Source organism: Thamnophis elegans, chromosome 3, assembly GCF_009769535.1.
Source record: "Thamnophis elegans isolate rThaEle1 chromosome 3, rThaEle1.pri, whole genome shotgun sequence".
In the NCBI taxonomy this organism is placed as follows: domain Eukaryota; kingdom Metazoa; phylum Chordata; class Lepidosauria; order Squamata; family Colubridae; genus Thamnophis; species Thamnophis elegans.
In genome coordinates, this window is record NC_045543.1 from 32,645,707 (window position 1) to 32,672,554 (window position 26,848).

The window sequence follows — 26,848 nt, forward strand, 5'->3', positions numbered from 1 at the left end:
TAAGGCATGAAGAACCTTCCCTTTGCCACAGACCCAATAATTTCTGTAAGACTGGATTTTATTCATATTAGTTACTGTAATATTTCTTCAATTTTTACTCTTCACACATAGGCTAAAATATTTCCATAGTGAGTGAACACTACTTATATTACAATAACTAGCTGTACCTGGCCATGTGTTGCTGTGGCCCAGTCTAGTTAAATGAAAAAGAAAGAAAAGAGAAAGTGCAAGTTTCTGATATGTTTAATTTCACAATGCTTGTGGGTATACAATCTTTTTTATTGTTCCATTGACTGTGCAGATATAGAGATTGTCTGGTTTGCCGACTCTAGAACACGCAACATATAATTGTCCATGTGAGAAAAAAATTTCAATTGTTGGAAAGACATTGGACCGGGCACATTTACCAACAGCATGCGAAGAAAGAAACATTCCCAGGGTGGTTCCCTCTGGGCAGGGTCATGCTGTTGCCAGCAGCGGCAAGGTTCGTGAGGGTCTTGCCCATCTGACGAGCCCTGCCACTCGCTGCACCAGCCACAGTTCCCCCAGCAGAGGTGGCCCCCACATGGAAGTGAGCCACGGTGGCCCCTGCAAGAGCCACCATGGAGGATGCTCCACAGGCCCTGACCTGGCACCCTCCAAGCTCCCTGTGACAGGCAGCCTCTGAAACGACGGGCTGGATGGGGCCCCTCTGGACATGGGTGGGGGGACCCCAGGTGGGAGGGAGGCTGGGGGTGTCTCCCATGGGCATAGTGAGGCAGCGGGTGGGTGCTGCCATTGGTCAGGCCTTGGGGCTGCTGGGCCGGGCAAGGCTGGTTGGGGGAGACAGCACCGGGGCTGTTGGCCTCATGGAAGTTGTTGAGTGTCTGCTTGGAGGAGCTGCACTTGGGCTCCCCCAAGTCGGTGGCCTGGGAGAGCGAGATGTCCAGGATCTCGGAGGAGGAGAAGTCCTCGGTGTGTGACTCGTCCAGGTCGTCGTAGCTCTCCGTGTCTTTGATGATGCTGTTGTTGGAGCCGAGGCTGACCGAGATCTGCGCTGGGTCACGCTGGTGATCTGGAAACCACTCTTCTTCAACTGGGCTCCCACCAGACCCCCGACGCCTCCTTCTCCCAGTGAGAGCAGTGCCAGGCTCTGCGGTGGAGGTGCCCCGGGAGGGCAGGAGGAAACCGAGACGGAGGCACCATCAGTGGCTGGGGGAGGTGGCGTTGGCTGGTCCAGCAGGCCGGGCGGGAAGTCCTCCAAGCCAGCGCCGCTGCTGTTGCTGCTGTCAGCCCGCCAAGGCAGCATCGCAGGCTGCGCCATCTTCTTCCTCTCCCACGCCTCTGCTGCTGAGTTAGGCTGCTGCTGCTGTAGCTGCTGCTCCAATGGGGCTGGCAGGAGGAAGGCCCGACGCCACCACTAACGATGACAACGCTTCCCTCAGGCGTCAGCCCAACCAGGCTGAGGAGGAGAAGAGGAGAAGGCGGTGGAGAGAGGAGGTGGCCGGCGTCCCTTAAGGAGCAGGAGGAGGAGGAGGAGGAAGGAGCCATCCCTGGTGATGCGGACGTGAGGCAGCCCCCGCCAGCTGCGGCCCCATCCACAGATGCCACCACCACTGCAGCTGCCGCCTCACGGGGTACCTAGTGGCTGCCCCAGCCCCACTGCACCTCAGGCTGGCACCGCCACTGCCGCCCCATTGGAGCCGCCTTGGCGAGGCCGTAGCTGGCTTGCTGTGAGGGGGGTGAAGAGCATGCACGGCCAGCTGGGCTGAGGAGACGCTCCGCCTCCTCTGGAGCTCCACTGGGCTGGGTGGTGGAGGCTGGCTTAAGGGCGGGGGGAGGCAGCCGAGGGATGGCGCAGGTGCCGCCCCACCACAGAAAGCAAAGGCCCAGCAGGAGGGGAGAGAGGGGAGGGGGAGGCTGAAGAGCTTTGGCTCCCCTTGGCAGAAATAGCCGAAGCTCGTCAGACGGGCGGAAAGGGGAAAGAGTGCGGCCGCAGCCCAGCCACACATATAAAGGGCCCATCGGGACGAAGCTGGAGAGAGGCCAAACAGTTTCGAATATACTATACTCACGAAATGAACGCTATGGTAAACGACACAGCTCAATTCCAACTCAATGTCACACGAAATAATTAAATCAAAATGAAAATAAATCTAAATCTATGAAAATTCAATATAACAATGCAATTAGAAACATTGAAATGGAATCGTGAAATATTTAGTATAGTGTGTGTTGCTTTTACGTCCAATAGATGGCGCTGGTTTTCAAAAAAGCATGTTTTTACCTGTCACAGGTGTGACATCTATATAATATAGGTATATAAAAACATGTGCATATTCGAATGCAACGTTGTGTCAAAATTTCAAAGCAATCGGTGAAGAACTTTCGGAGATTTAAGATTTTGAACAAACGAACATTTACATTTTTATTTATATAGGTACTATGATACATTTACCAGTTTCTTATCTTCACCCATCATCACAATGACAACTGTTCCCAACTAATTTTTGGCAGAAAATAAGTAGAGAGACACCAGCTACAACTGGTCATTGTTTAAGTCATACCATGTTCTTTCCTTAATAATAAATATCTACGTTTTGCAAGCAAGGCCATAACGGAGGAAATAGAAACCATAATCAAATTAAGCAAAAATGCTTGAAGAAAGGCTAAAAATGATAGTGAGAAAAAAAGGGGAATACATAATATTAAGCAAATAATATTTTATTTATTAAATGTATCGGCCACACATCTTGCCACCGGGTAACTCTTACACCAGATATTCTAGCCTATCCATGTTTATATTTAATGAGCCTACATACCTAACACACTTATACAGGGTCTGTTAAGATTTGTTTCAAGGATGGAGAACCAGGACATTTGGCATTTTGTCATATCTGATGCTGTTCAGTTGATCTGGCCTTGAATGATAATTGCTTAGTAACTCTCAGCGGACAAACATCCACATCATTGAAGGCCACCATTGTCAGTAAGGACAAAGAAAAGTAGCAGAAATGTGGATAATCCTTTCTTGTGTGAGGACAATGGCTGGCATATTACAAGGAAGGAAGCATGGAGTGGGGCGACCATCCAAGGGGAAATTATAAAACAGCAAGCTTAGATTTTGTGAAAATGATGCTTGGGATGATATTAAAAACAAACAAACTTCAACTTGAAATGGCTCAGTCTGTATAAATAATGTATCTCAGTCAGTAAGCTTGCTGCATATGGAAACCAATATTGGTTTAGATATATTTTTGTAACCTGCCTACAATGTAGTTATTTGAGGGTTTAACATACAATGAAGAATAATTACCTTCATCCCTTTCTGGCCAGGAATGCCCTGGATTCCATAATTTCCAGGTATACCCTGAAATGAAGACCAAAAAGAATAGCAAGATTTCTTTTAACTGAACTCCCCATGCCTGCTTCAGTTCCTTATTTTGCATTACTGCAGTGAGAGTGCTCAGAGCCAAAACTGAGTAGGGCCAGGTAGGTGGACTTGGTGAGATGAGGACGTAGTTGGTCCAGGGAAATATATTACCCCTATCCCTACTTTAAAATAATTACTGAAATTGGAAAGTAAGCTCAACGTTTTATCAAACTTCATTCTTTTGTTGGGTGAGACCTACTATTTACTATGTGATCCCCCCTCCTTCTATTTGTTAGCTGCTTTTGTCATCTTCTTTGGGCATCTGATACTAATCTTTTTACTGATCTTATCTGCTGCTCATTTAGGGCTGGTCTTCCTTTTTTCCCATCAGTTCTCTTGCTTTGTAAGAGACATTTCTCAGTGCATGGTGGCTATATAAGGAGAAAGAGGCGATTTTCCTTTTAAAATGTCCTTACGTTATCTTTCTTTCTAAAAAGCAACCTGATTCTGGGACTTCATACTTACCACATCTCCTTCAGCTCCTTTTAGGCCATTGATTCCTGGCAAACCCTATAAACATTTAACAAACAGAACCAGGTTATTAAATACGTATTATCAGTTTCTTTAAAATAGCTTTTATTGAAATTAAACTTCATGAAGAATAAGATTTAAAAGGCCCAATTTCATATGCAATATGAAGAATGAAATGAAACTTTCCAATACTTCTTGGCTATCACCTAGCTGTGGGGGCTACATTATCTGTGAACAGACTAAATTCACCAAAAACATATCAATATGGTCCATCACTATCAAGTAAAAATATTGAAATTCAATGGGTGTTTGACAGAATTTTTTACATACATCCTATGCCCATTTATGCCTACATGAATATACAATATTGGAGATCCAATTTTATTCTATTGTGAATTAAGCTAAATTATCCCAACTAGATTTTAAAAGAAAAGAACATTAAATAGGAATGATACCTGCTTATTTTATTCTAACTACATTATGGGGGAATACTGGGATATATTTCAAATATCTATAAACCCCCAAAAGTTAAAAGTGACCATCAGCCTGATATTTTTGATGACCAGGATAATGAACAAAGGAGACTGAAATTACAGATGTCTTAGCTTTGAATGTGAATTCCACCTTTTACCACCAAACATCTGACACTGATTATAGAGTTTATACCCACAAATAAATAAACAAAACCATAACACACAATGGCAAGTCATTCTATGGTTTCCAAGAAAACCTGACAAATATTTCCATTTAGTCACAAAGAATCCAAGAAAGACTCTCTTGATTTTCCAGGCTACTGTCTGCTCAACTTTCCAGTGTCTAGCTCTCACACTTTCATCTACCAGAAGTTTAAACACTCACTAAAATACTGTACATCTTGGCTAAAGCAACTAAATACTGTTTCACATGATGAAGACTACTGTGTGCCTCCAACAAAAGTCTGGACCACAAATGCTTCCTTGACCCAGGACATTAAGTGGCTTGAATGAGATGCTTAGTACTAGAAAAGGAGAAATATTCAAAGCTCCTTATCAGTTTCACTTGAGGATATTCTTTTCTGACGATTCTCAGAACTCTCAGAACAGACTCTCAAAACATGCGCAAAACAACAAGAAAATCCACCCCAAATATGAATAGGGTAGGTAAATAGTCCTTACTTATTGCTTGCCTCAGACTGCAACCCTCTCTGGTTAATGATGCTGAAAAAATACTTTTGTGACCAATGCCAAAATGGCATATCTCCCCCAGTCTCTCATCATGTATTTGCCACTACAATCAGTTAGTAGGCACTGTCCAATGTAAAATCATAAGCGCAGACATAGTGACTGTTTCACTTAACAACCAAGTTGCCAGTCCCAATTATGATAGTAAGAAAAGGACCACCTGTACCAGAAACACAACCGAAAACGGTTTCATTTTCTTAGTATAGAAGGAAATAATTAGGTAGAACATAATTAATGCTTGGTTTTGTTATATATTTACTCTTTGTCCTGGAAAGCCAGTTATTCCTTCTTCTCCCTTTTCTGCTTCTTGTGCAGGAAAACCCTGTGGGGAAAAATATTTGCACAATTGTAGCATAATAATATGTAATTTATCATGCAATACTAACACTTCATGGAGAGGATCATTATAATAATACAGTGGGTACAGCCACAAACTAGTAGTAATAGTCACTTTGCAGGACAGCAATAAATACCTCATAGGTGCTTTTTTCAAAAGGCAATTGAACCTTGAAAACATTCAGATTCTCATCCAAGAAGCTCCTTCTGTTCTAACTCTCTACGCATGTGTTTTCCCATTCACATGCATCTATAATGTAGGTATATTGCTTCTACAAAGGTCTCATCAAGTGGCAGCTTATAGACAACCTCAGAAGCTAAGAAGGAACAGCCCTGACTATTATTTGGTCAAGGAATCACCTAGAGCTTTAGGCATGAAGGGGCTCTTGAAAAACATCCATAAGAAGTTAATGGCAAATGCTTCTGTAATATCAATCAAGCAGAATACAGCAGGAAGGGACTTTGGCGGTCTTCTAGTCCAGCCCCCTGCTCAAGCATGACAACCTATACAATTTCAGACAAGTGACTGCCCAGTCTCTTCTTAAAAGCCTCCAGTGATGAAGCACCTACAACTTCTGAAGGCAAGCTATTCCACTAGTTATTTGTCGTCACAGTTAGGAAGTTTCTCCTTAGTTCCAGATTGCTTCTCTCTTTGATTAGTTTCCACCTATTGTTTCTGGACAAAAACTAAAACTAATACTGTCAAGGCAACTGAATGGATGCAATTAATAAAATGCAACCTTGAGCTGAGGGATTCTGATTTTATGTATACTCAAGTACATGAAGGAAATGAGTTGTATTCTTTTCTAAGTACAGGTTGATATAGATAAAACAAAGGTGCAGACTTTCCATCAGTTTAAGAGGTGTGCATCTTTGTGCTATCCTCTATAAAAGTATTATGAGACAATTTATCTTTATGTTTTCATGTATTTAACACTTTATAACTTTATAATACATGCAAACATCACATCAAATTGAATGAATACACTCAAAGCTGCTGTAGTTTACTTCCCTCCAACCTACAGATGCTCCCGCTTATAGCTGCAAGAAAAAGACACAGCCATATATTTGATCTCCAGTAGGTGGTGCTTTAACAGCCTGGATAGATATTTTCAGAGATAATCATCCAATTCCAGTTATAATTGCAGGAAAAAGAACAGAAGACAACTAAGGAGGGAGAAGAAAAATAGTACCGAGGGGAAGGGAGACTTCTACACAAAAGTATCACATCTTTTTGGAACAAACAAGTCAAGAAAGGGGATTATTTACTATTCAAAAAATGGACAAAATTGCAATATTTTGTTGTTTAATAGAGGGAGCATCAGTACCATAACCACGTCTCTTAAAGAAAAAAGATGCTTCCTGGTTTCTTTGGGAAGAAAGTTGGAGGAGAAGGGATGGGAAGGATGGGGGGAGAAAGTGGAAGAAAGAGAGAAAGGGATGGGAAAGGCAAGAGAGGAAGCAAAACAAGGGAGAGGAAGATTGTGAAGAACAGGTAGGAAATAAAATTGTCAGTGGGGTAGAGAAAAGGGAAGTTGAACCTTAAGGCCAAACAGGCTGCAAATAGACCAGAGAACACAATGTGTCCATCTTGCCATAGTTATGGAGAGGCAAAAGAAACACAAGCACCATTCCCTTCTCTTCCACATTTTATGTTTTATATGCAAAAATCTGCTTGGAGTACATGTTTGTCCCTCACAATTACTTTTGCCTTAAGAAATGCAAATCAGAAGAATTTACAGTGAGATTAAACTTTCTGTATCGTTAGTAAAATAATTCCAGATCTCAGAAAATGAACACATTTTATTTTCACTTCTGAGAAGCAACTCAGAATTCTTTAGTTTCTTTGATGCACTCCTCTGTGGTTAATAAAATTAAATAGCAATAGCAACAGCAGTTAGACTTATATACCGCTTCATAGGGCTTTCAGCCCTCTCTAAGCAGTTTACAGAGTCAGCATATCGCCCCCACAGTCTGGGTCCTCATTTCATCCACCTCGGAAGGATGGAAGGCTGAGTCAACCTTGACCCGGTGAGATTAGAACCGCTGAACTGCAGATGACAGTCAGCTGAAGTGGCCTGCAGTACTGCACCCTAACCACTGTGCCACCTCGGCTCTTACTGTAACAGGTAGTACAGTATATTATTAGCAATTTTCTGCCAGCCCCCCATTCTTCTATCATTTGTATTTGCTTGTCATTTCTGTTCAGCAAAGATTTCTTCTCTGCATGCTCACCCCAAATTATTGTTTTTGATTACTACAGGAGCAGGATTAACAATAAAGTCTATTGATTTTAATTACTAATGTATTTAATTTTTGAATTAATGTAATTAATAATTAAAAATAAAATAATGCTAACATAATTAAAATAAAATATATTTAATTAAAATTATTAAAATATTATTATTAAATTAAACTATCAAGTTAAATTATTAGTAATTAATATTTAATAGTAAATATGTATCACTATTTTTAGAATATTATTTTAAATTATAAATTTGAATAAAATTATTTTATTTTAAAATATAATAATTAAATGTGAAATATAAACATAAAATAAAAATAAAAAAGTAATTTTAAAATAATTAAAAATAAAAAATGAATTTATTTATAAAATAAAATAAATTAAAATAATAAAAATACAGATGAATAAATAAAATGTCTTGATTTTTCATATTGTGTTCCAAGATTGAAGGGTTTTTTTTCTTCTCCTTTCTTCTTTTTTTCCTTTTCACAAAGACAGCTGACATGGTTTTATCTGTCAGGTAGTTTGATCCAATGTGTGTCCTGACTGAGAGTAGAACTGAATTTTGAGTTCCCCAGTTACCTAACACCTACCTGCTGCAGAAAAAAACCCCATAAATTAAAGCTTTTCCCCATATCAGCAGAAACTAAATTTTGGAAAATTAAGAGAACTGATAGGTTAGTTATGAAAAAGTATCACATTTGACTCAATCAGCAAAAAGGAACTATTGAATGAAAGTAGATCCTGTCCATTTAGTTGTTGAGAGGGAGAAAGGAGTCATGGTAATTGAGTTCCACAATGGTGCAGAGAAGGTAAGACACTTCTAATTATATCATCGTTCACCATCAATTATAATGTAATTGTTGCTACTCAATGGAAGATGCCATGGCTTTGAAGAGAGTAACAGAAGCCATGGTTGCTTAAAAACCTTTTTTAAAAAACAATAGAATTAAATAAATTGATGCTACAATATTTTATTATTTTAAAAAAATCACCACAAATAGATGTAAAATAGGTTGAATGTACAATATAGAAATCGTTAGATTGTAATAGGTTGACAGTGATGTCATTTCACTGCTCCATCAACTTTTCAAAGAAATGATGATACTTTCAGAAAAAATATCTAGGGTGAAAGAATATTGAGTTATTTAAAACAATATTTTTAGGTTAGACTGTACCATTTCCTTAATGATACTGCCCTATTTTACGCTGAATTCATTTAAATATCTATAAAGGAATATATCTTTACCCATTCAGGTCTATCCTGAATATGCAATAGATCTTTTGCAATGTCTACTCCAAACGAAGGCATGCTGATATCAAGAGGAGCTAAAATGCCACAGACATCACTCCTAACACCTGCCATTATCTTAAGTCAGTGATGGCGAACCTATGACACGCGTGTCAGTGCTGACACGCGTAGCCATTTGGGGTGACACGCACAGGATTTCATGCGATTCATCCTCGGCTCCTGCACGGCCGCCGAGGATGAAAGAATCTGTGCTGGAGGAACGGGGGGGGCGGGACATGTGATCTCCCCCACCCACACTCACTTACTGTATCGCCGCCGCCCCTTTCTGAGCGCAGGGGCTGCTGGTAAGGCGTGCGTGCCGTGCGCACACACGTCATCAGCGCGGCGAGGGCGGACCCGCAGGAGAGGAGCGCGGGAACAGTGCGCGCCTCTCTCCAGTCAGGCCGGCACAGAGAGTCTACTCCTGGGACTGTCGGTTACGACCGCACCACACTTATCTCAGTTCACGGCAGGGCTGTGGAGTCTGCTGCTTCCAGCTCCACGTCCTCATCAACATGCCGCTCCGGCCTGCCCCTGCTATGAATATTCATATTCTTCGCCCTCGCGTCACTAGGAATATTCATAGCAGGGGTGGGCTGGAGCGGCATGTTGATGAGGACGTGGAGCTGGAAGCAGCCGACTCCACAGCCCTTGTTCACAGCACCCCAAACAAGTTCAATAATATCAAGGGCAACATACAAAATCGACTGATGAACAAAGAAGTTACTAAGCAGGTATGTTAAATAATTTGTTTTTGGTTTATTAAATACAATTATATATTGCAATTATACATTTTTGTAGTTTAAACTATAAATTGCGCAAAATTATGTTTTTGTCGAAGTGACACACAACGCAAGTTATGCTCGATTTTTTGCCGATTTTTGACACACCACGCCAAAAAGGTTGCCCATCACTGTCTTAAGTAAATCTGAGGGGTTGTTCATTTCAAACTCAGTACCCCGCTGTCAGACAGAGACTGAATGACCGTCTGTGAAAGATGCTCCAATGGATCCAGATGCTCCTGTACTGAGTAGGCTGTATTAGATCTAAAGTTCCTTCTTTATGATGATTCCATTAAATATGAATTTGTCATTCAACTAAGAAAACACCAGTCCCTACCACAATCTGTATTTACAAGAATTGCTGCTGAACCTCACTGATGTATACAAAGAAAATAACATGTGAAAATAATGGTGATGTGCTTAAAAATCTGCTCACATATCCTAAAGAGGTCAGACAGCAATCTCACCCAATTTATTTGCTTGTAGATGAGCAGTTTGGGGCTGCACAAATCCCTATGACCACTAGAAGGTGATGAACATCTGTATTACTTTGTTAGCAACTAATGGTTATCAAGATCGGTGCATCTGTGTTTTTTGACTGATGATGACAGCCATTTCATAAATCTATTATCTCTCCCATAAAGCCATTTTGTAGCATCATCCAGGACATGCTCTCCAATTTCAAAAAGAGTTTGTATCCAATGTATTTTATTTGGGAAGCACTGATCTCTGTAGAGATGTTATGCATCTTTAAATATGCTAAAAAATCATGGGATGGGACTTTCTATTAGGAAATAATAAAAAGAGAGTTATACAGGTTATGAATTATAAATAGCCTAAATTCTGAAATAAAACATTTTATATAGTCTGAGTTATAAATATATGTTAAATTCTGAAAGAAAAATATTGAATTCAAATAACTACTTTAAATGTTATAGCTAAAATATTGCATTATCATATTATCAACCAAGCATCACTATTATTGAAATAACAATGAATCCAGATATTACTCTTTTCTATTAAAATAGTGTAGGTGTTGCACAGAACAGAAATAAATGTGTTTCTTGTGGACTTACTGGGAATCCAGGTCGTCCCATCATTCCTTTTCTTCCTTTCATACCCTAATAATATAAAACAACAATAATATTAAATGTGTGTGTGTGTGTGTGTGTGTGTGTATGTATGTATATAAATTTATAGCAGCTAGAACACTTCAGTTTCAGTTATCTGTATGACAATTTTTGGTGATAAATCAAAATCCATCAGAAGGGCTGAAAAAAGAAAATTGAGGGAATAGCAGACTTAGCTTGAATTCTATTTTCTTTAATGTAGAATCCAGTTTGTAAACTGACATAATATTTTATTTGCAAATATAGTCTGTTGTGAATCAAAATGTACTTCCCATATATTTTACTTTCTATCCATGTTATGACAGAAGACATACACCCTAAGACAGGTGTATCAAACTTGCATCATCACCAGTGGTTGCCAATTTTTTTTACTACTGGTTTGGGCATGCACAACATTTCTGTGCATGCGCAGAAGCATCTGGGTAGGTGGGTGGAGCCTCCTGCCACTGCTACTACTGGTTCACCCTGGGAGCAACCCATCTCTGGTCATCACGTGACATATTGCGACTCCCCCCCTTTGCTCACAGACGTGAGCGTGGTCAGCATGTGACACATCTGGCCCACAGGCTGCAAGTTTCATAGCCCTGCCCTAAGAGGTAAGCACAAAATGAAAGGCAAAAAAAGGCAGGAATAAAATAACATCATTCAAAATGTTTCTTTGAAACCATCAGAGTGTTTCACCTGTACGGTATAGGGAACTGTTTCATCACATGATATAAAATTATTCTAAGGGGCAGTTTTCACAGGAGAACTTTTCCAACTTGAGATACAGGTAAATTGTCTTGTAAAGTAAGGCCACCACTTGAATAACAGAAAGGCTTAAGTGTGAATATTTTATTCATTTTATATTAAATAACTTTTTTTTCTAAATTTCTTAGATTTCTTGTCCCATAGATAGGACTGATTTATCTATTCCCATGACATTTAAATCAACATTACTCTTGAGTTGATTGACCTTTCTTAGAAAAATTAATATGGTGATCTATGATTGGTAGGAGTTGCACTGTTAGTTAAAGTGCTGGTGTTTGCTGTTTTATTTGTTTATTTGTTTGTTTGTACCTAGCATGAGATTTAAGTGAAAATGCAGGCCTAACTCAGAGATGCCAGTCTAGGAAGAGTCAACAAATGCCTGGTTGGCTGATCCTAGATATTTACTGACAGAAATTTGTAGGAAAAATAACCCAGTTGGCAAAGGTATATGAACAAAGGAATAGAAAATAGCTAAAGGAAGGAAGAATTAGGTTACATCTGAAGCTCTACCAGATGACAGTTACAACTTAACACCATTAAGTTGGAGTGGCTGATGGTAGTTTCAACATTTCAAACCCTTGCCCCTTGAGTGAAGCTCAACAGACAATACCGATAATATTCTTGTCCTTTATTTAAATTTAGGACCAGCACAAACAGCAAAGATAGATTCTACCTCATATAAAATAAATCAAACAAATGCACAGTTGACTTCTTTTATTTTTGCATTTAAGTTTTCTGTAATTTCGGAAGTGATTCACAGACAAACACTGATCACCAACTTCTCAGATACTTGTATTTATTTCCACATGGGCTTAAGATGTTCTTGTGAATATGAAAGTGGGTACGGGTGGAAGCAAAGCCTCTTTCAGTTGGTATTGATCTCCAGAGAAAAAGAAAAGAAAATATTACTGGCACAACTTGTGAGGGAAGTAGTTTGAGGGTAAAAAGGTGGTAAAATAATGATAAAAGATGTGGATACAGAAAAGACTGCAGTAATCCAATACAGCAAAAGAGAGACAAGACCTAAAGTGGGGAAGGCTAGATAGAGCAATCCTATTTTTCAAAGGAATGAATACTGTGCAATTTTCAATAATTTTTCTAATTACCTTGTGTTCACTTAGAATTTCATCTATTGAACTGATGAATTCTCCTGTTGATGGTCGCCCAGGTGGACCAGGAGGTCCAATTTCACCCTTCAGAAAAGCCACAAAGATAAGTTTAATAGGCAAAATGAAAATGTAAACAATTCAGTGAAAATGAAGAACATTTGATTCTCAGAATCTGAAGAATCTGAAGACAATGGATGGATTGAAGAACATAGGGATTTTTAAAAACTGAATTTCTAGTACTGTAATTTGCCTTCAAAAACAATTTGCATAGATTGCACAAAGTTATGTCCACCACATGAAATGCAAATTGATTAAATTCATTTTACCTTTTCACCTTTCTTTCCATAAAAGCCGAGACCTCTATTGCCCTGAAATGACAGTTAATGAACATTTAACTTACAGTTACATACTTAACCAAATGGCATACCAGAAACTACATGTTCTTCTGTAATATCAGGACTTTAATACTGTTTTACATCAAATAAAATAATTCCCTTAGATACATATTTACTTAGACCATATTCTTGAGATTTGCTATGTCCCATAACATACAGTATGTTAAGTTCCTACTGAAAAACTTAATCAATGAAATATTCAGTGTGTGGTTATCAATAATACTAATTATAATACTTTAACACCATCAAACAACATTTGACTATGCCAGGTGCTTGGGAAGGTTTTGCTATATGGATGAAAATGCTTCTAGTTTGATTTCTTCCTATAAAATTGAAGCTCCTATGTAGGCTACAAATATCTTCCTGCTGATGATAAATTTGTGCATACCAATTTGTGCTTATTTATACATACATACATACATACATACATACATACATACATACATACATACATGATTTCAGCCAAATGAATAGTTTGTAGCTATATAAAATCAGTGAAAAAATGCATAACTGCCTCAGTTTTTATAACTATAAAGGGCCAATGCAATTTGATGGCAGGAATGAATGGAAATGATTAACTTTCTTCATTTACACTTCTGCCTCTTTATCTGAGTCAGATGCAAATATTCTATTTTCAGAGGAAAAGCTAATGCAATATTAAAGAATTTTGTATGAACCAGCACTAAAACTAAAAAAAAAATGCTCAAAACTGATTTCATATAAATGTTTATTCCATTGTGTCCCAACAATTTATAGTATTACAATATCTCATGTTCCCCTTTCAAACAACAACAACAACAACAATTTTAGACATTTTGATTCACCTCAGAAAACATCAGAGTCTATAAATCTAAGGTGAGTCCTCAAATACTTACAATGGGCCCTGGAGGTCCTGGGGGTCCTGGAAGTCCCTAAAAACAATGTTTTAGAAACCAAGTTATCTCTCAGAAGAGAGATACATGTATTTCCATGTATTTACAATTCATGTAAATACATGGAAAAACATCAGTTACTTCACAGATTGTCTACTAAGTCTACTTAAAATACATACATTCAAAAATGAGAATTCTAAATAAAAGTAATAAATATTTAATTTCAGTAATTTATTTTACTTATTAAATTATAAGCATGTTAAACTTTATTTAAATAGAAGGAAAAACAGAAAATTTTAAAATTTGTGATAGTCCACATTTCATATACATCATACACCATTTCTTTTACTTGGAGCTGCCATCTGTGAGGATGTGACCACTCCTCATAACATTGAAGTAATGGAAACCCTCCCTTCAAACTGATGGTCCGCTACAATATTCCATTATGTAGATCAGTGTTTTTCAACCACTGTGCCGCGGCACACTAGTGTGCCGTGACATAGTGTAAGGTGTGCCGTGGGAAAAACACTTTATATATAGTCAATATAGGCACAGAGTTAAATTTTTTTAACATTTTCTAATGGTGGTGTGCCTCGTGATTTTTTTTCATGAAAAAAGTGTGCCTTTGCACAAAAAGGTTGAAAAACACTGATGTAGATAATCAAGTTGTACTGGCCCAGACCCAATTTGGCACAAGGCTACATAGTCTCCCTTACAGTGGGAGTGCAGATTTAACTGAGGTGCATGGAGATGTTATGAATATGCTACTGTTACTGAAACAGTTGGGATTTTTATTGTAAGTGCTGATTATTTATATTGCTTTAATTCTGCTTACAGATAAGGAGTATTTAAGGTGCTCAAAATTAGCAATGATTGGAGTAACATATAAGCCTAGTAAAATAACAACAACATCCTCTCGTTTTCAATTGTAGCGAGATGCTGCAATAGCAATATCCCCACTTTTGCTAGATGCCAAATTTGTTACCCGAAAAGGTTAAAAACTTTTAAGTATTTTGATGTCAGTTTTCAGTTCCCTAGCAGACATTTTGCATCTCTGAATTATATAGTGTAGAGAGCACAGAAATTGGATATCATCATTCCTAGGTCAATTCTTTATCTCTGCAATCATTATAAATAATTGCACCTAAGGGAGATGGGTGGTTGAGAAGTGTAAAATAAATAAACAAATAAATAAAACTATACTTAGTAAAAACCTCCACACACTTTGGATTGTAAGTGACATGGGTAACCACATTCGCCACCTGTTAAGGCTAGTTCCATTAGCATTAAATGGAAGAGAGAGCAAATGCTGCATTATTACAATTTCTTTCAAGAAATTCTATCATAGATGAATTTTGATAATTTTGATAAGACTAGCACCATAAGTTAGCACCAAGATAATGGGTTAAGGATTTTAACAGATTAAGAAGATTAACAGAGTTGGAAGGGACCTTGCAGGTCATCTAGCTCTAGCCCAACCCCCTGCCCGAGCAGGAGACCCCACATTTGCCTCTATCTAGGATCGAACTCACAACCTCCTGATTGTGAGGTGAGAGCATTTACCTTCCATGTTAGAAACTTATCTTTAGCACATCAGGCCTGTTAAATACTTACATCATCTTACAGTATCAGTATTTAGAAAAGTTTTACCATTTCAACACATTTCGATATGATACCCAGACCAGTATTGGAAGAACAATTTAAGAAATATAGCTAGCTTTGCCCACACAAGCTAGGGGTATATATGTTACTCTTCTCACAGTGTGCTTTTAACAAGGATAACTGCATGTTTTATATAAAAAAATTCATCAAGTTATTAAGCCACACAGGTTTATTTTATTTTCACTAATTATCTAGCCAATCAGAATAACACAATAATGTATTTTTCAATGTTGTGCAATTTTGTTCAATTGAATATAGAGCATGTCAAGAATTTATTACTGTGTCTTAATTCTTAATTCTATTGTTTTATTATTATTCTGTTTTATTGCTGAGTTTTGTTTTTATTGTTTACTGTTTGTTTTATTGAAATTTTCTAGTTATTGGCCATAATAAAGAATGTCAAACTACTGTCATAATCCCAGAATTTTATAATACTTACAGGAAGACCTGAGTCTCCTTCTAGACCAGGTTCACCCACTAGTCCAGGAGCACCTTGTGGTCCCTATAAATAAAGATATTTTTTCAAAATAATAATTGTGTTTTATTTTATTTTACAGATAGCTAATTTTATTATAGAAATTTATCTATCCCAATGTTACTTACAATGAAGCCAGTCAAGCCCGGGTCACCAGGGTCTCCCTAGAGAAGAACAATTTAAAATGGGAAATGTTGTTTTAGTAAACTTGAAGATACATTTTTGTATACTACTAAAACTCTCATTCCTGCAACCTTTAGCCTTTAATGCACCAAAATGGTGCATCATAGGGGAACAATTTTTGAACCAAGATACCTCAGATTGGCTCATTTACAGAATGTGAACAAAATCAGGAGCCATTATTCTCATGGAACTGACATTTGGCAAATTTTATAAAACATTTCATGACATAACATAAAATGTCATAAAACATTTCCTTTTCTGATGTTTGACTGTGCTACACAGTTCAACATGGGCTATTTTCAAGGCAGATACATCTCTGGATGTATCCCAACTTTTACAGTATATTAAACACTCTGTCATTGTTGAAGGAATTATGGAATCTGATAAAGAATTATTTCTGAAACTTTCAGATGTCCACAAATAGAACTTTATAGATTTCTTACAAAAACCTTTATGGTTATTTGTAAAATCTGAAAGTTAAAAATGAATAGAAAAATAAAGTTCTGTAAATACAATGAAGTCTATACTTATAACTAAAAGAAAAAAGTTGTGTGTGTGTGTGCGCATATGCGCATGTACTGTATGTCTATGAATATGCAAACATGTATGTATATACACACATACACTAATGGAAGAATCATGTCTGGTTCAGTTTGGTTTGGCCCAGCAACTTCAAAGAGCATACAGACATGATTCTATTTAAACTAAAAACTGGCTGTGTTTTATAAATGAAAGCCACAATGTGGCTGCTTCTTTTATGATTGCTAAAGAATAAAGCTAAGGAAAAATGTGAAAGCAAACTTTAGTCTAGCCTCTGGAAGTCTGTATTTGATAAAGTATAAAAGAAGGTGAAAGAATAAGGAAAATTATGGTTTTTTCACTTGTATGGAAACATCTGAGGCACTTATTTGAAAACAATAAGAAAAATATACTTTTCTAACAAATTATAACTGTTCACAGAAACTTACCCTGAACTTTATAGCTAATTCGTCCGGCAGTGCAAAAGGCTCCCCCTTCTGACCTTTGGGTCCCTGGATTCCCTAAAGTGATTGAAAATAAAAATTTTCAGCCATTTGTCCAGAATTGTCTGAGGATTCCTGCACTAGACTAGGTGTTGAACTTCAAGACTTCCAAATTCCCTTCCAAAGTACGATTCTTTTTCTTGAGGATTTTATAGGATCATCTCAAATGCTGGGTATAGGTAGAATTCTTCCTATTATTTTGAAGGTTGGGGATCATTAAGACAACTTTAAGGTTCACATCATAATTGATACGTGATTCCTGAAAATGTGAATGGCTGTTAGCAATTGAAATTATTCCAAGGTTAATTATGAACAAAATAAAGAGAGATAGAGGGGCCATGTGTGGTACTGATACTGCATATTGCTCTCTGCTTATTCTAAACCATCCAAATGAGAAGAGAGTGAAAAAACTGGACTGTATAGAGTCCATTTCCAAACTGAAAAGCCAGCAGTAAATTAGGGATTGGCAAGATCAGTTCTAGGATCAAATGCTCAAACCCCTCTTTTGTGGCTTCCAGATTATGTCCCCTTGAAAACAATGACTGAAAAACAGGAAAACATTTCCCCACCATTATGAGATCAGAGATGGTCTTTTCTTTCAGTACAAACTTGTAGTTGTATCCCCTGCCACAACTTATTGCTTGCTTCCATCATCCCTGATATCTATCTCTTGCAACATGGTTCTTTGTCCCTCTTTGTCTATATGCACAACATGGCACTTTGGGACTTTTAGATCTTGAGAAAGCATGTCATATAGGGAAGCACAAAATCCTATTGTCCTTCTAACAGTAAGCCCTAGAACATACTTGAACCCCTGTACGCTTGAAGGAGAGCCCAAGCTGTCTCACAACTCAAGATGCACAATGATGCATCTGTGTCTGATTGCCTTCAGCAAATCTCACCATGGGAGCTCCCGTAGATAAGGAACTAACATTTGCTAAATATTTCAAGCCCTGATAAAAGTATACCATTCTACCCCTCGTGCTCCAGACATACAAAAGATGTGATGTAAATCTCCATGCAGCTGAAAAAGGAATAAATAAATAAACTTTCTAAACTATCTCCCTCATTATAAAGAAACTCAGAATAAAAAAATATATGGATCCTTAGCAGTCCATCAACCACAGCTCTTCCAATGACTCATTCCTTTGTATCTACACATTAGTTATCATTGATTAATAAATTAAAACATTTGTTTACACTGTCAAACCCTTTCTCCCATTTGAAATTAAAATGGGCTATCTTCATAGAATGAACAAATAATTCTTCAAATGTTATTTAATTTTGCCTCAAAGTAGCAAAACCGTTTCTGTGAATTAGGAATTTAGATGATCCCTGAACCAACTACACTTCTATTTTTTTGAGTAGCAGGGTTCATTGTGGTGGTTTTTGCCAAAAAGGACCCTCAACAAGATACCTTGTTTTCTCAGATACTGCTCACCAAACAAAGGAAAATTAATTATTTCTTCACTTTAAAATATGTTATATATCCCTATGAAACTGAGCAAGTTCTTTCAGTACAGAAAGGACAAGTATTTTTGCAATCTTATTAATGTCTCTTAAAACAAGAAAGCAGGAAGTTTCCCCCCTCCTTTTTAAAAAATATCCTGTAAATTATTATGATTTCCCCCCTCCGAAAATTATCATTATAATCAATCATGGTCCTCAGCTAATGTACTAGTATTGTGAGCACATAGGATGACTGAACTGCAAAGTTTTCCAAAATGACTATTAGTCAACCTGGAATTTTCTTCTGATAATTATGTTTCAGCTTTAGGCAATCCACCTTTTGTAGGACTTCAGCATATAATCCTAATATGGTAGATTCACAAGAATGCTAAGCTTCCTCCAGCAATGGAAACCCTTTTCTCTCACTTAGTAGGAGGGAACAATCTATTCTTGATTTTGCTGTTAGCTTTTATGTTGATTTATTCAGTGTTCATAACTCACAAAAAAACCAGGAGTCCCAGCAGGTCCCTGAATTCCCTGTGGACCTGGATCTCCCTTGGTCCCATTGCAACCATCGTGGCCTGGTTTTCCTCTTGATCCTCCTTGACCTGGATGACCCTGTGGAGACAATATAAATACAATTATGACTTGCTGTTTTTGCTTTCTTCTTCTTGGCTTTCTTGGAATTCCTAAATGTTCTTACATTAGTGCAAGCAATTGTCCTACAGGAAAAATGGAATAAAAAGTACTATTTAATTCTATTCTGCTAAGAATACTATTCTATAGTTCAAACATATATCTTTGAGAATATGAAAAGAAACAACTAGAAACAAACTAGGATATCAGCAGAAATAGAAATACATAGATAACAGGTAGGGAAGAATAGTACATTTTTAATACCTTTGCATTCCTTGCATTCGAATAGCTAAGGTAACTAAAATCCAGTTTAAATATGACATTAAGTGAGTAAGAAGACCTTACTGAGGCTGCATTCTATATGCAACCTTTTGGAAGTTAACACATTCTGTATATGCATGACCTGCCATGAGAAATATGTAGTGAAATAGGTTTAGTAACTATAATAAAAGGAGATCTTTTTCCAGGAAATACAGTACATAGTTTAGCACCAAACTGATTATTTTTACCAGGACAAAAATCAAAGAGCACCAGCTTACCCATGTGTGCTTGGATCAAAAGCAGAAGAAAGTGACCTGAAGTTAGCAACATCTTGACTCAAGAGTGATAAAGAGAAGTAAATCCTTAATTCTCCATCAAGAGCCAATTTCTCCCCTATCAGTCATAAGGGACTAAGGAGTCAATGCCATTGGGTCTATCTATCCAGCCAGCATTCTATATATATTGTCAATTAAATCGCAGTTCTGTGAACTGCAGACTAGGTACTGCAACAGAGTAGAATGGTGCTTCCTTCTTTAGGTATTGAAACTCCATTGGAACCACAGAATGATCGTTTTGTACAGTGTGGAGAAGTATGATATTATGCTAAAAAAATTGCCTTGAGGATTTGTTCAAGTTTTAAATCCCTGAAAACTATTGTAAATACTACTTTTACCATTATAGCAATGGGGAGGGGGGTTTAATTATTAAAAATGTCTTTAATGTAGTTTTAGAATATTGGAGAGGAATTTTTAAAAAGTGTGATGACAAATATCTATGAGTAAATGAATGTCATTAAAATATGTATGAATACAATCGATATGCGTTACCTATCCTAATTGTGGGATGGAAAGTGGTTTCCATAAGCACACTATAAATTGTTCATGAAATAAGTCACTCTTGTATACCATCACTTCTTATGCAAATTTTGTTGTATTTTAAGTTTGTGCTTTAGAACGAAAGAAGAGCAGCCACTAATCCATTTCATCAATTATCCTTCTTTCCAAAGGAAAACAAATGGCTCAAATTTTATTCATAGTTGATTTATACTTTGGCTATTCCCGTTTATGTCAATATTGAATTGTATAAGAGAAAATGAGAAATAGTAGCAGAAGGTATGAGTTATTATTGGATACTTTCTTTTTCAAGGATTTAGCTTACTGCCAAATCTAAACATTCCTGGGAGTGACATTGGAAAAGGGTAAGGTTTTTTTTATCTTGCTGACTCATTCTTGGAGCAAACAAATGTACAAATTCAATGCTACCCAAAATAAAATGATATTCAAATCACATGCTCGGGACAATGGTTTCCAGAAGAAGAAATCATCAAGACAGGGAAGATAGGCTAGTGAAGAAAGAGAATCATTCTTGAATCCAGAAAGCTCTGGCATAGCTCAAAATTGATTTTTTCAGACGGCAAAAAGTTTTGTGTCAAAATCTCTAATTGGCTGGATGTTGCTTGATACTGCCATACATTTTGAAGTAGTAGAAATAGATGACCCCACTATGCCTTCTGCTCATTTCCTAAAGACACTTCACCTTAAATATACAACAGCTACTTAGCATTTTAGAGGAATACATATCAAGGAAATAATATTATATACATCGAGGAGCATATATGCACCAAGAAATCTCCAAGAAGGGCCAAACAAGGAAAGAATAAATGGTGATGAGTGCTCTGGCTCCTTTGTGCTTATCTAAGCTATGCTATTCTTATTAAAGGATCTGGAGTAAAAACAGAAAATTATATTTATGTTATCATATATGATAAATGAATCCTCCATTGTTCTTCATACTTTGAAAATTACCACTGCCCATAAAATCACATGGGTTGCTTTTTCCTTTTTTCTGTCTTTATGATATACTCTGCAGCATCTGCAGGCTGCTTTTCCTTGTATGACCTTACATTACCTTTCATTTGCTGCCTGAAGGCAAGTCCCATGAAAGTTAATGCAACATCCATATGTGGAAAAGGAAAAGTATTTTCTAGATTCAGCTCTGCCCTGCAAAACACATTAGAAGGGTGGGTGAATGAGTCAAGCAGTTGAAAATAGCCATTTGGAATTTCATTTTAGTGATGCATGTGGGTGGTAAAAAAAAGGTCTGATGTCAAAGGGCATGGAAGAGGAAGCTGATGCTGGGAAATCTATCTGGGGATTTCTGTGAAAGTGCCTAGGAATAAATGTACTTTGCTTATTATTTTATGCAAGGCAGCAGTTAGTAACTCTACTAACCCAAGAATGCTTCTCTCTTCATTTCTCATGGCTCTCATGTCCAGAATTTGGCAAAGGGTGAAGTAATAGATATTTAAAATTTACACTAGATTGTTTTCTGTTTAAATGCTTTTCAAGGGAATATTGCAATGGTGGGTTGCAGGCGGTATGCTCCGGTACGGGTGTACTGGAGCCTGCCCGGAGCACTGGGTACCACTGTGGTACGGTGCTCAGGAGGGCCCACCTGCCTGCCTGCGCTCCTTACCAGTCTTTAAAGTCTTCAGCGCTTCTGCACACAGCACATACAGCACCTGCACAACACTCCTCCAAGCAGCTGGAGTGTCAAGGAGGCTCACAGAGGCGTCGCTGGATGGCAAGACGCATGTGGCATGCTCACATGCGCTGTGCACGTCCATGTGGATGACGCCGGGTCTGTTCCAACCGTACTGCTTGGAACAGGATCTGGAACCCACCACTGGAATATTGCTATGCCCCAACATTATGGACAATTTTCTAGGGAAGGTTGTAAAGAAGGTTATTGCATTACAACTTCAAAGGATTCTGGAAGAAGTAAATAATCTGGACTCCTTTCCGTCCGGGTTCAGATCTGGGTATAGAACTGATAGCACTCTTGGATGACCTCTGGTGGGAGAGGAGTTGGGGTGGTGCGACTCTCTTGTTTTTCTTATCTTTTCAGCAGCTTTTGATACCATCAATCACAGTATGCTTTTGAACCAGCTTCAGAAATTGGGCTGTGTGCGTGTGTGGGTGTAGTGCTGGTTCTCCTCTCTCCTGCAAGGTTGGTTCCAGGGCAAAGAGATCCAGCCTGTGCTCCCCCCTTTTGTGAAATACCTCAGGGCTTACAGCTTTCTCCCCTCCTATTTAACATCTACATGAAGCTGTTGGTTGAGTTTGGTGTGAAATATCATCAGTGACACCCAGCTTTATATCTACACCCTAGGCTGTCTGATTGATGCTTGGAAGTTCTGTCTCAGTGCCTGGACACTTTGGAGGCCTGAATGGGGTGCAACAGGCTTCGGCTCACTTCAAGCAAGACCAGGTGGATCTGGAATATTGAACCTCCTGGTTCTGGGGACCTTCCATCTTTAGTTCTGGCTGGGATGGCACTGCCATAGATAGATCCAGTACATAATCTCGGGGTCCTCCTGGATTCATGGCTCCTGCTCAAAGAGCAAGTAGAAACCATAGCTAGGAGGACCTTCACATACTGTAGCTCAAGGCCGTGCATCAGTTGCACTTGTTCGGGGATCCTATTTTGTGTTATTTGTTTTATTTTGTTGTCTAGAGTCACATAAAAGTGAGATGAGTGCTCTATAAATCTACTAAAGAAATACTTAAAAAACAAATTTCTCTTCAGCATCCAAAACATTAATTCTAATCTCTGCTCTCTATTCTGACTATGTCTGAAATCTAAGATCCAACCCAATAAGATCATGGGACAGTGCAGCATGAAAATTCATCAGCATCGCCTATGTGTAAACAGCTAAAGACATTTATTTCAGTCAGCGTTTAAATAACTTTTAAAAACATGATTATGGTTTGTTTTTAATGCTGATCTTGTATTTTATACATCTGAGTTTGGCTGGAGAAAAAAATGAGCTGTTTATTATAACATATGTATTATTTGGTTATTTATAACTTGAATTATTTACAGGAAAGACTATCATAACAGTTTCAAATTTCAATACAAGGAACAAACAATTACTTACAGGAATTCCATCTGCACCGGGAAACCCTGTGACTCCTCTTTGTCCCTATAATGAAAAGGGAAAGATGATGTTGTAGTCACCTACTTTTTGCATTTGTTCTTTATAGTGAAGTTGACTTAAGAAGTTGGAAAATTACCGCTTCTCCTTTGGGTCCAATAATGCCAGGTCTACCTCGGTCCCCTTTGTCCCCTTTGTGCCCTGAAAGTCCTGGTATACCCATCACTCCCGATGGCCCAGAGAATCCTTGCTGTCCAAGCAGTCCTGGCTGGCCCTGTAAACAACAATCCACAAAAGTTTTCAGGTACTGCTGAAAATAGACAAGGTGTATCTGCACTGAATACTTCTGCCTTTGCAGTTTATAAAAAACACAGGATCACAAAACTTAAACCAAAGTTTAGTGTGAGTTTAATGCTAATGCCCAGTCAGAAATCTGCACAGTATTTCATTTGGTAGCAGTTCTTCCACATTTCCATTTCCTGTTGATCATCAAAATATAGAGATGATAAGGATACTGGACAAGCTGGACACAGGTAGCTTCTCCTGTCAACAGATGCCAAGGAATTCCATTTTTCACCGAGGCACTCTGAGAGATGAAGTGACAGAAATGCCACAGCATCAGCAGAACATCTTCCATCAGTTATGTTTAGGCTGATTTCAGTCCTTCCATCCCTCCAGTCTGTTGTGAGACGTTTGCTAAACATTTTGCGATATTAATGAAAGAAGAATGTTCCAAATGGGACATAACATGCAACTTGAAATGTACCTGGAAGCAAACAGGAAACCAGGGCATCCTTTGTCCTATTGATGTAATGCTTCTGAAACAATTCTTACTGTTGCCCCTGCAATTTTGCAGACGGAAAGCTCTCTACAGTAAGGGGAAGCCTGAAGAAAACCCACACAACCTCTCTCTGCCTCTCCAGGTACATTCAGTATGGCTACATAACTAGACAAATACAGATAATATGAAATGGTAACAAAGAGATGAAAATACTAAATCTTTACTGCCTTCTAGTGATTATCTGGATTTTTAAAGATCAGATATAATAACCCTATTTTTAACTCAGGCAGCAACACTGAAATAAAGGTTAATATCTTGGTTTCTCTAAATTGGAAAATCTTAATAAGCAGTGAATGTATCAGTGAAACAGAGGCTTAGTTTTTATTCACAGTTGCAATTTCTATTGTACAAGGTATTAAATTGCCCAGAGCACATTTCGAAGGAATGTTGTTGGTTTCATACACTGCAATTAGGCATATTACAGTACATCCTGCTTTATTTGGCATAGCAACACGTGGAAACCCACCACTGTACTCCCTAAACCATGTCTTATGGGATGTGAACCTGGATGCAATCACTTATTCAAGTGTCCCTGGTTACTTGGCACAATGTGGAAATCTAGTACTTGTGTTTGCCATCACTAGTGTATGTAATTTATTGAAAGCCAAGCCCAAATCCCTTTTCGGCCAGGAAATCCTGAATAAGGATTTTAGCCAAAACACATTGGACTTCATGTCAAAACATCAATTGTATAGCAAACAGTTATCCACTTTTTATCTATTTTTAATTTTCCAAATAGACCTTTAGATGGCACTAGTTGCCTATACACTCTTAACATTATGTATAGAGTTGCACTTTTAGGAAATAGTGACCTTCAATAGCTCAACTTCCATAAAGGTTAGAAGGCTAGCAGAGCAACTAGGAAGGTGAGGTATTACATTTACTTGTGCAAAATCCACCAAAGGAAGTGCCAATAGACAACAGTCTATTTACTGGCATATTCTGTGATAATTACTAAACTATCCGGGATTCCTTTGTTTTTCCTTTTTCATTTTTTTCATAAATGGGAATTTATGAATTTATGGCCACATTTTTTAGAAAATAAAAGATGGGTAATTGCTTTTTGGGAATTGTGCCCTGCTGATCAACTCAAAGAAAGAAAAAAACCCACACTGGAAAACCAGAAAGAGTAGTAAGTGATAATCAGCTTGCTGACCTTGGGCCAGTCACTCTCTCTCAGCCCAACCCACCACGCAGGGCTGTTGCTGTGGATAAAATAGAAGGAGGAAGGTGTTTGGATATGGTCCCCACCTTCAATTATTTGTAAAAGTAATAAAGCTCAGGATACAAAAAAACAAACAAATAGCATATCAATTTACTAATAGCCTTTGGAAAATAGTTGTTATGATTGGCACAGTTAAAGGAAGACAATATAAGGTGGATGATTAGATAAAAGATCCCTGTGAAATTTCATGAGAATTACAAATTATTACTAATAACAGATTAGGATGGTTCCTACAATCTAAAACAGTATTTTTGTTATTGGCCCTATCAGCCACATGAGGAATATGGATTGCATTTTGTGAGAATAACACAATTACTCACAAATTTTAAATATGTTCATGTATTGATAATGCCTTTTCTATTTGTTTCCTATGCTCTGGGCAAGAAGATTGCATTTATAATGGCTAATAACAGAATATTCACATTCTACAAAAAAAGAAATGCAACCACTTCCTATATATCTTCTGCATATTCTTGGTTCATTCTGCCTGCAGGACAAGTTAGGAGATGACATTGCCTAAAATGTTAATAGTCCAAGATGTTTTTAAAGAGATTTCTACAGCTAATCTTCGACTTATGACCATTCTGTTCAATGACCATTCATAGTTACAACAGAATTGAATGGTGGTTGCAACTAGTCCTTGTAATTCTAGTCATCCCAAAACCCCAGAGTCATGCAATCATTATCCAGGCACTTGGCAACTGATTTGTACTTACAATCAGTTGCAGCGCCCTGCAGTTACATGTTCCACATCTGTAACATTTCCTGACACCTTTCTCAGAAAGTCAACAGGCAGGAAAGGTTGCAAGTTGCTGGAGTAAATCTCCCCCACCTAAACACTGTGCCTCAGCCTCTATGTGCTAGCCCTATGCCAGCTGTTCATGCACCCTTGTGCATCCTCCCTGATCCTTGTCTTGACCCCCTCACATCGTCATGTACCCTCCCTGACCTTCATCACAATTCCCTTACATTCTTATGCACTCCCATACACTTCAGCACACTCTGCCTCTCTGGCTACATGCAGATCTTTTTTCTGAACAAGGTACCTTTCAGCTCAGGGCTTCAGGGTAAAGACCTATTATTCAGCAGTCATGAGTTTTGCCAGGTAAAACTATGTCTTACATTTATGACAGGATGCTGATGG

The 26,848-nt window shown here is 38.1% G+C and overlaps 1 protein-coding gene across 1 annotated transcript in view; it reads right to left on the reverse strand.

The window, feature by feature from the left end:
* COL4A2 (collagen type IV alpha 2 chain) overlaps positions 1-26,848 on the reverse strand; it is a 199,725-nt gene that overhangs the window by 89,756 nt on the left and 83,121 nt on the right. Inside the window, exons 5-17 of the mRNA XM_032212654.1 lie at positions 23,778-23,912; positions 23,642-23,686; positions 19,306-19,422; positions 17,302-17,373; positions 16,279-16,314; positions 16,115-16,177; positions 14,017-14,052; positions 13,073-13,114; positions 12,744-12,830; positions 10,834-10,878; positions 5,363-5,425; positions 3,878-3,922; positions 3,296-3,349 (exon numbers count right to left, since the gene is read on the reverse strand). Of these exons, the coding sequence (XP_032068545.1) occupies positions 3,296-3,349; positions 3,878-3,922; positions 5,363-5,425; positions 10,834-10,878; positions 12,744-12,830; positions 13,073-13,114; positions 14,017-14,052; positions 16,115-16,177; positions 16,279-16,314; positions 17,302-17,373; positions 19,306-19,422; positions 23,642-23,686; positions 23,778-23,912 (840 nt within the window). The remainder of the gene's footprint in view (positions 1-3,295; positions 3,350-3,877; positions 3,923-5,362; positions 5,426-10,833; positions 10,879-12,743; positions 12,831-13,072; positions 13,115-14,016; positions 14,053-16,114; positions 16,178-16,278; positions 16,315-17,301; positions 17,374-19,305; positions 19,423-23,641; positions 23,687-23,777; positions 23,913-26,848) is intronic.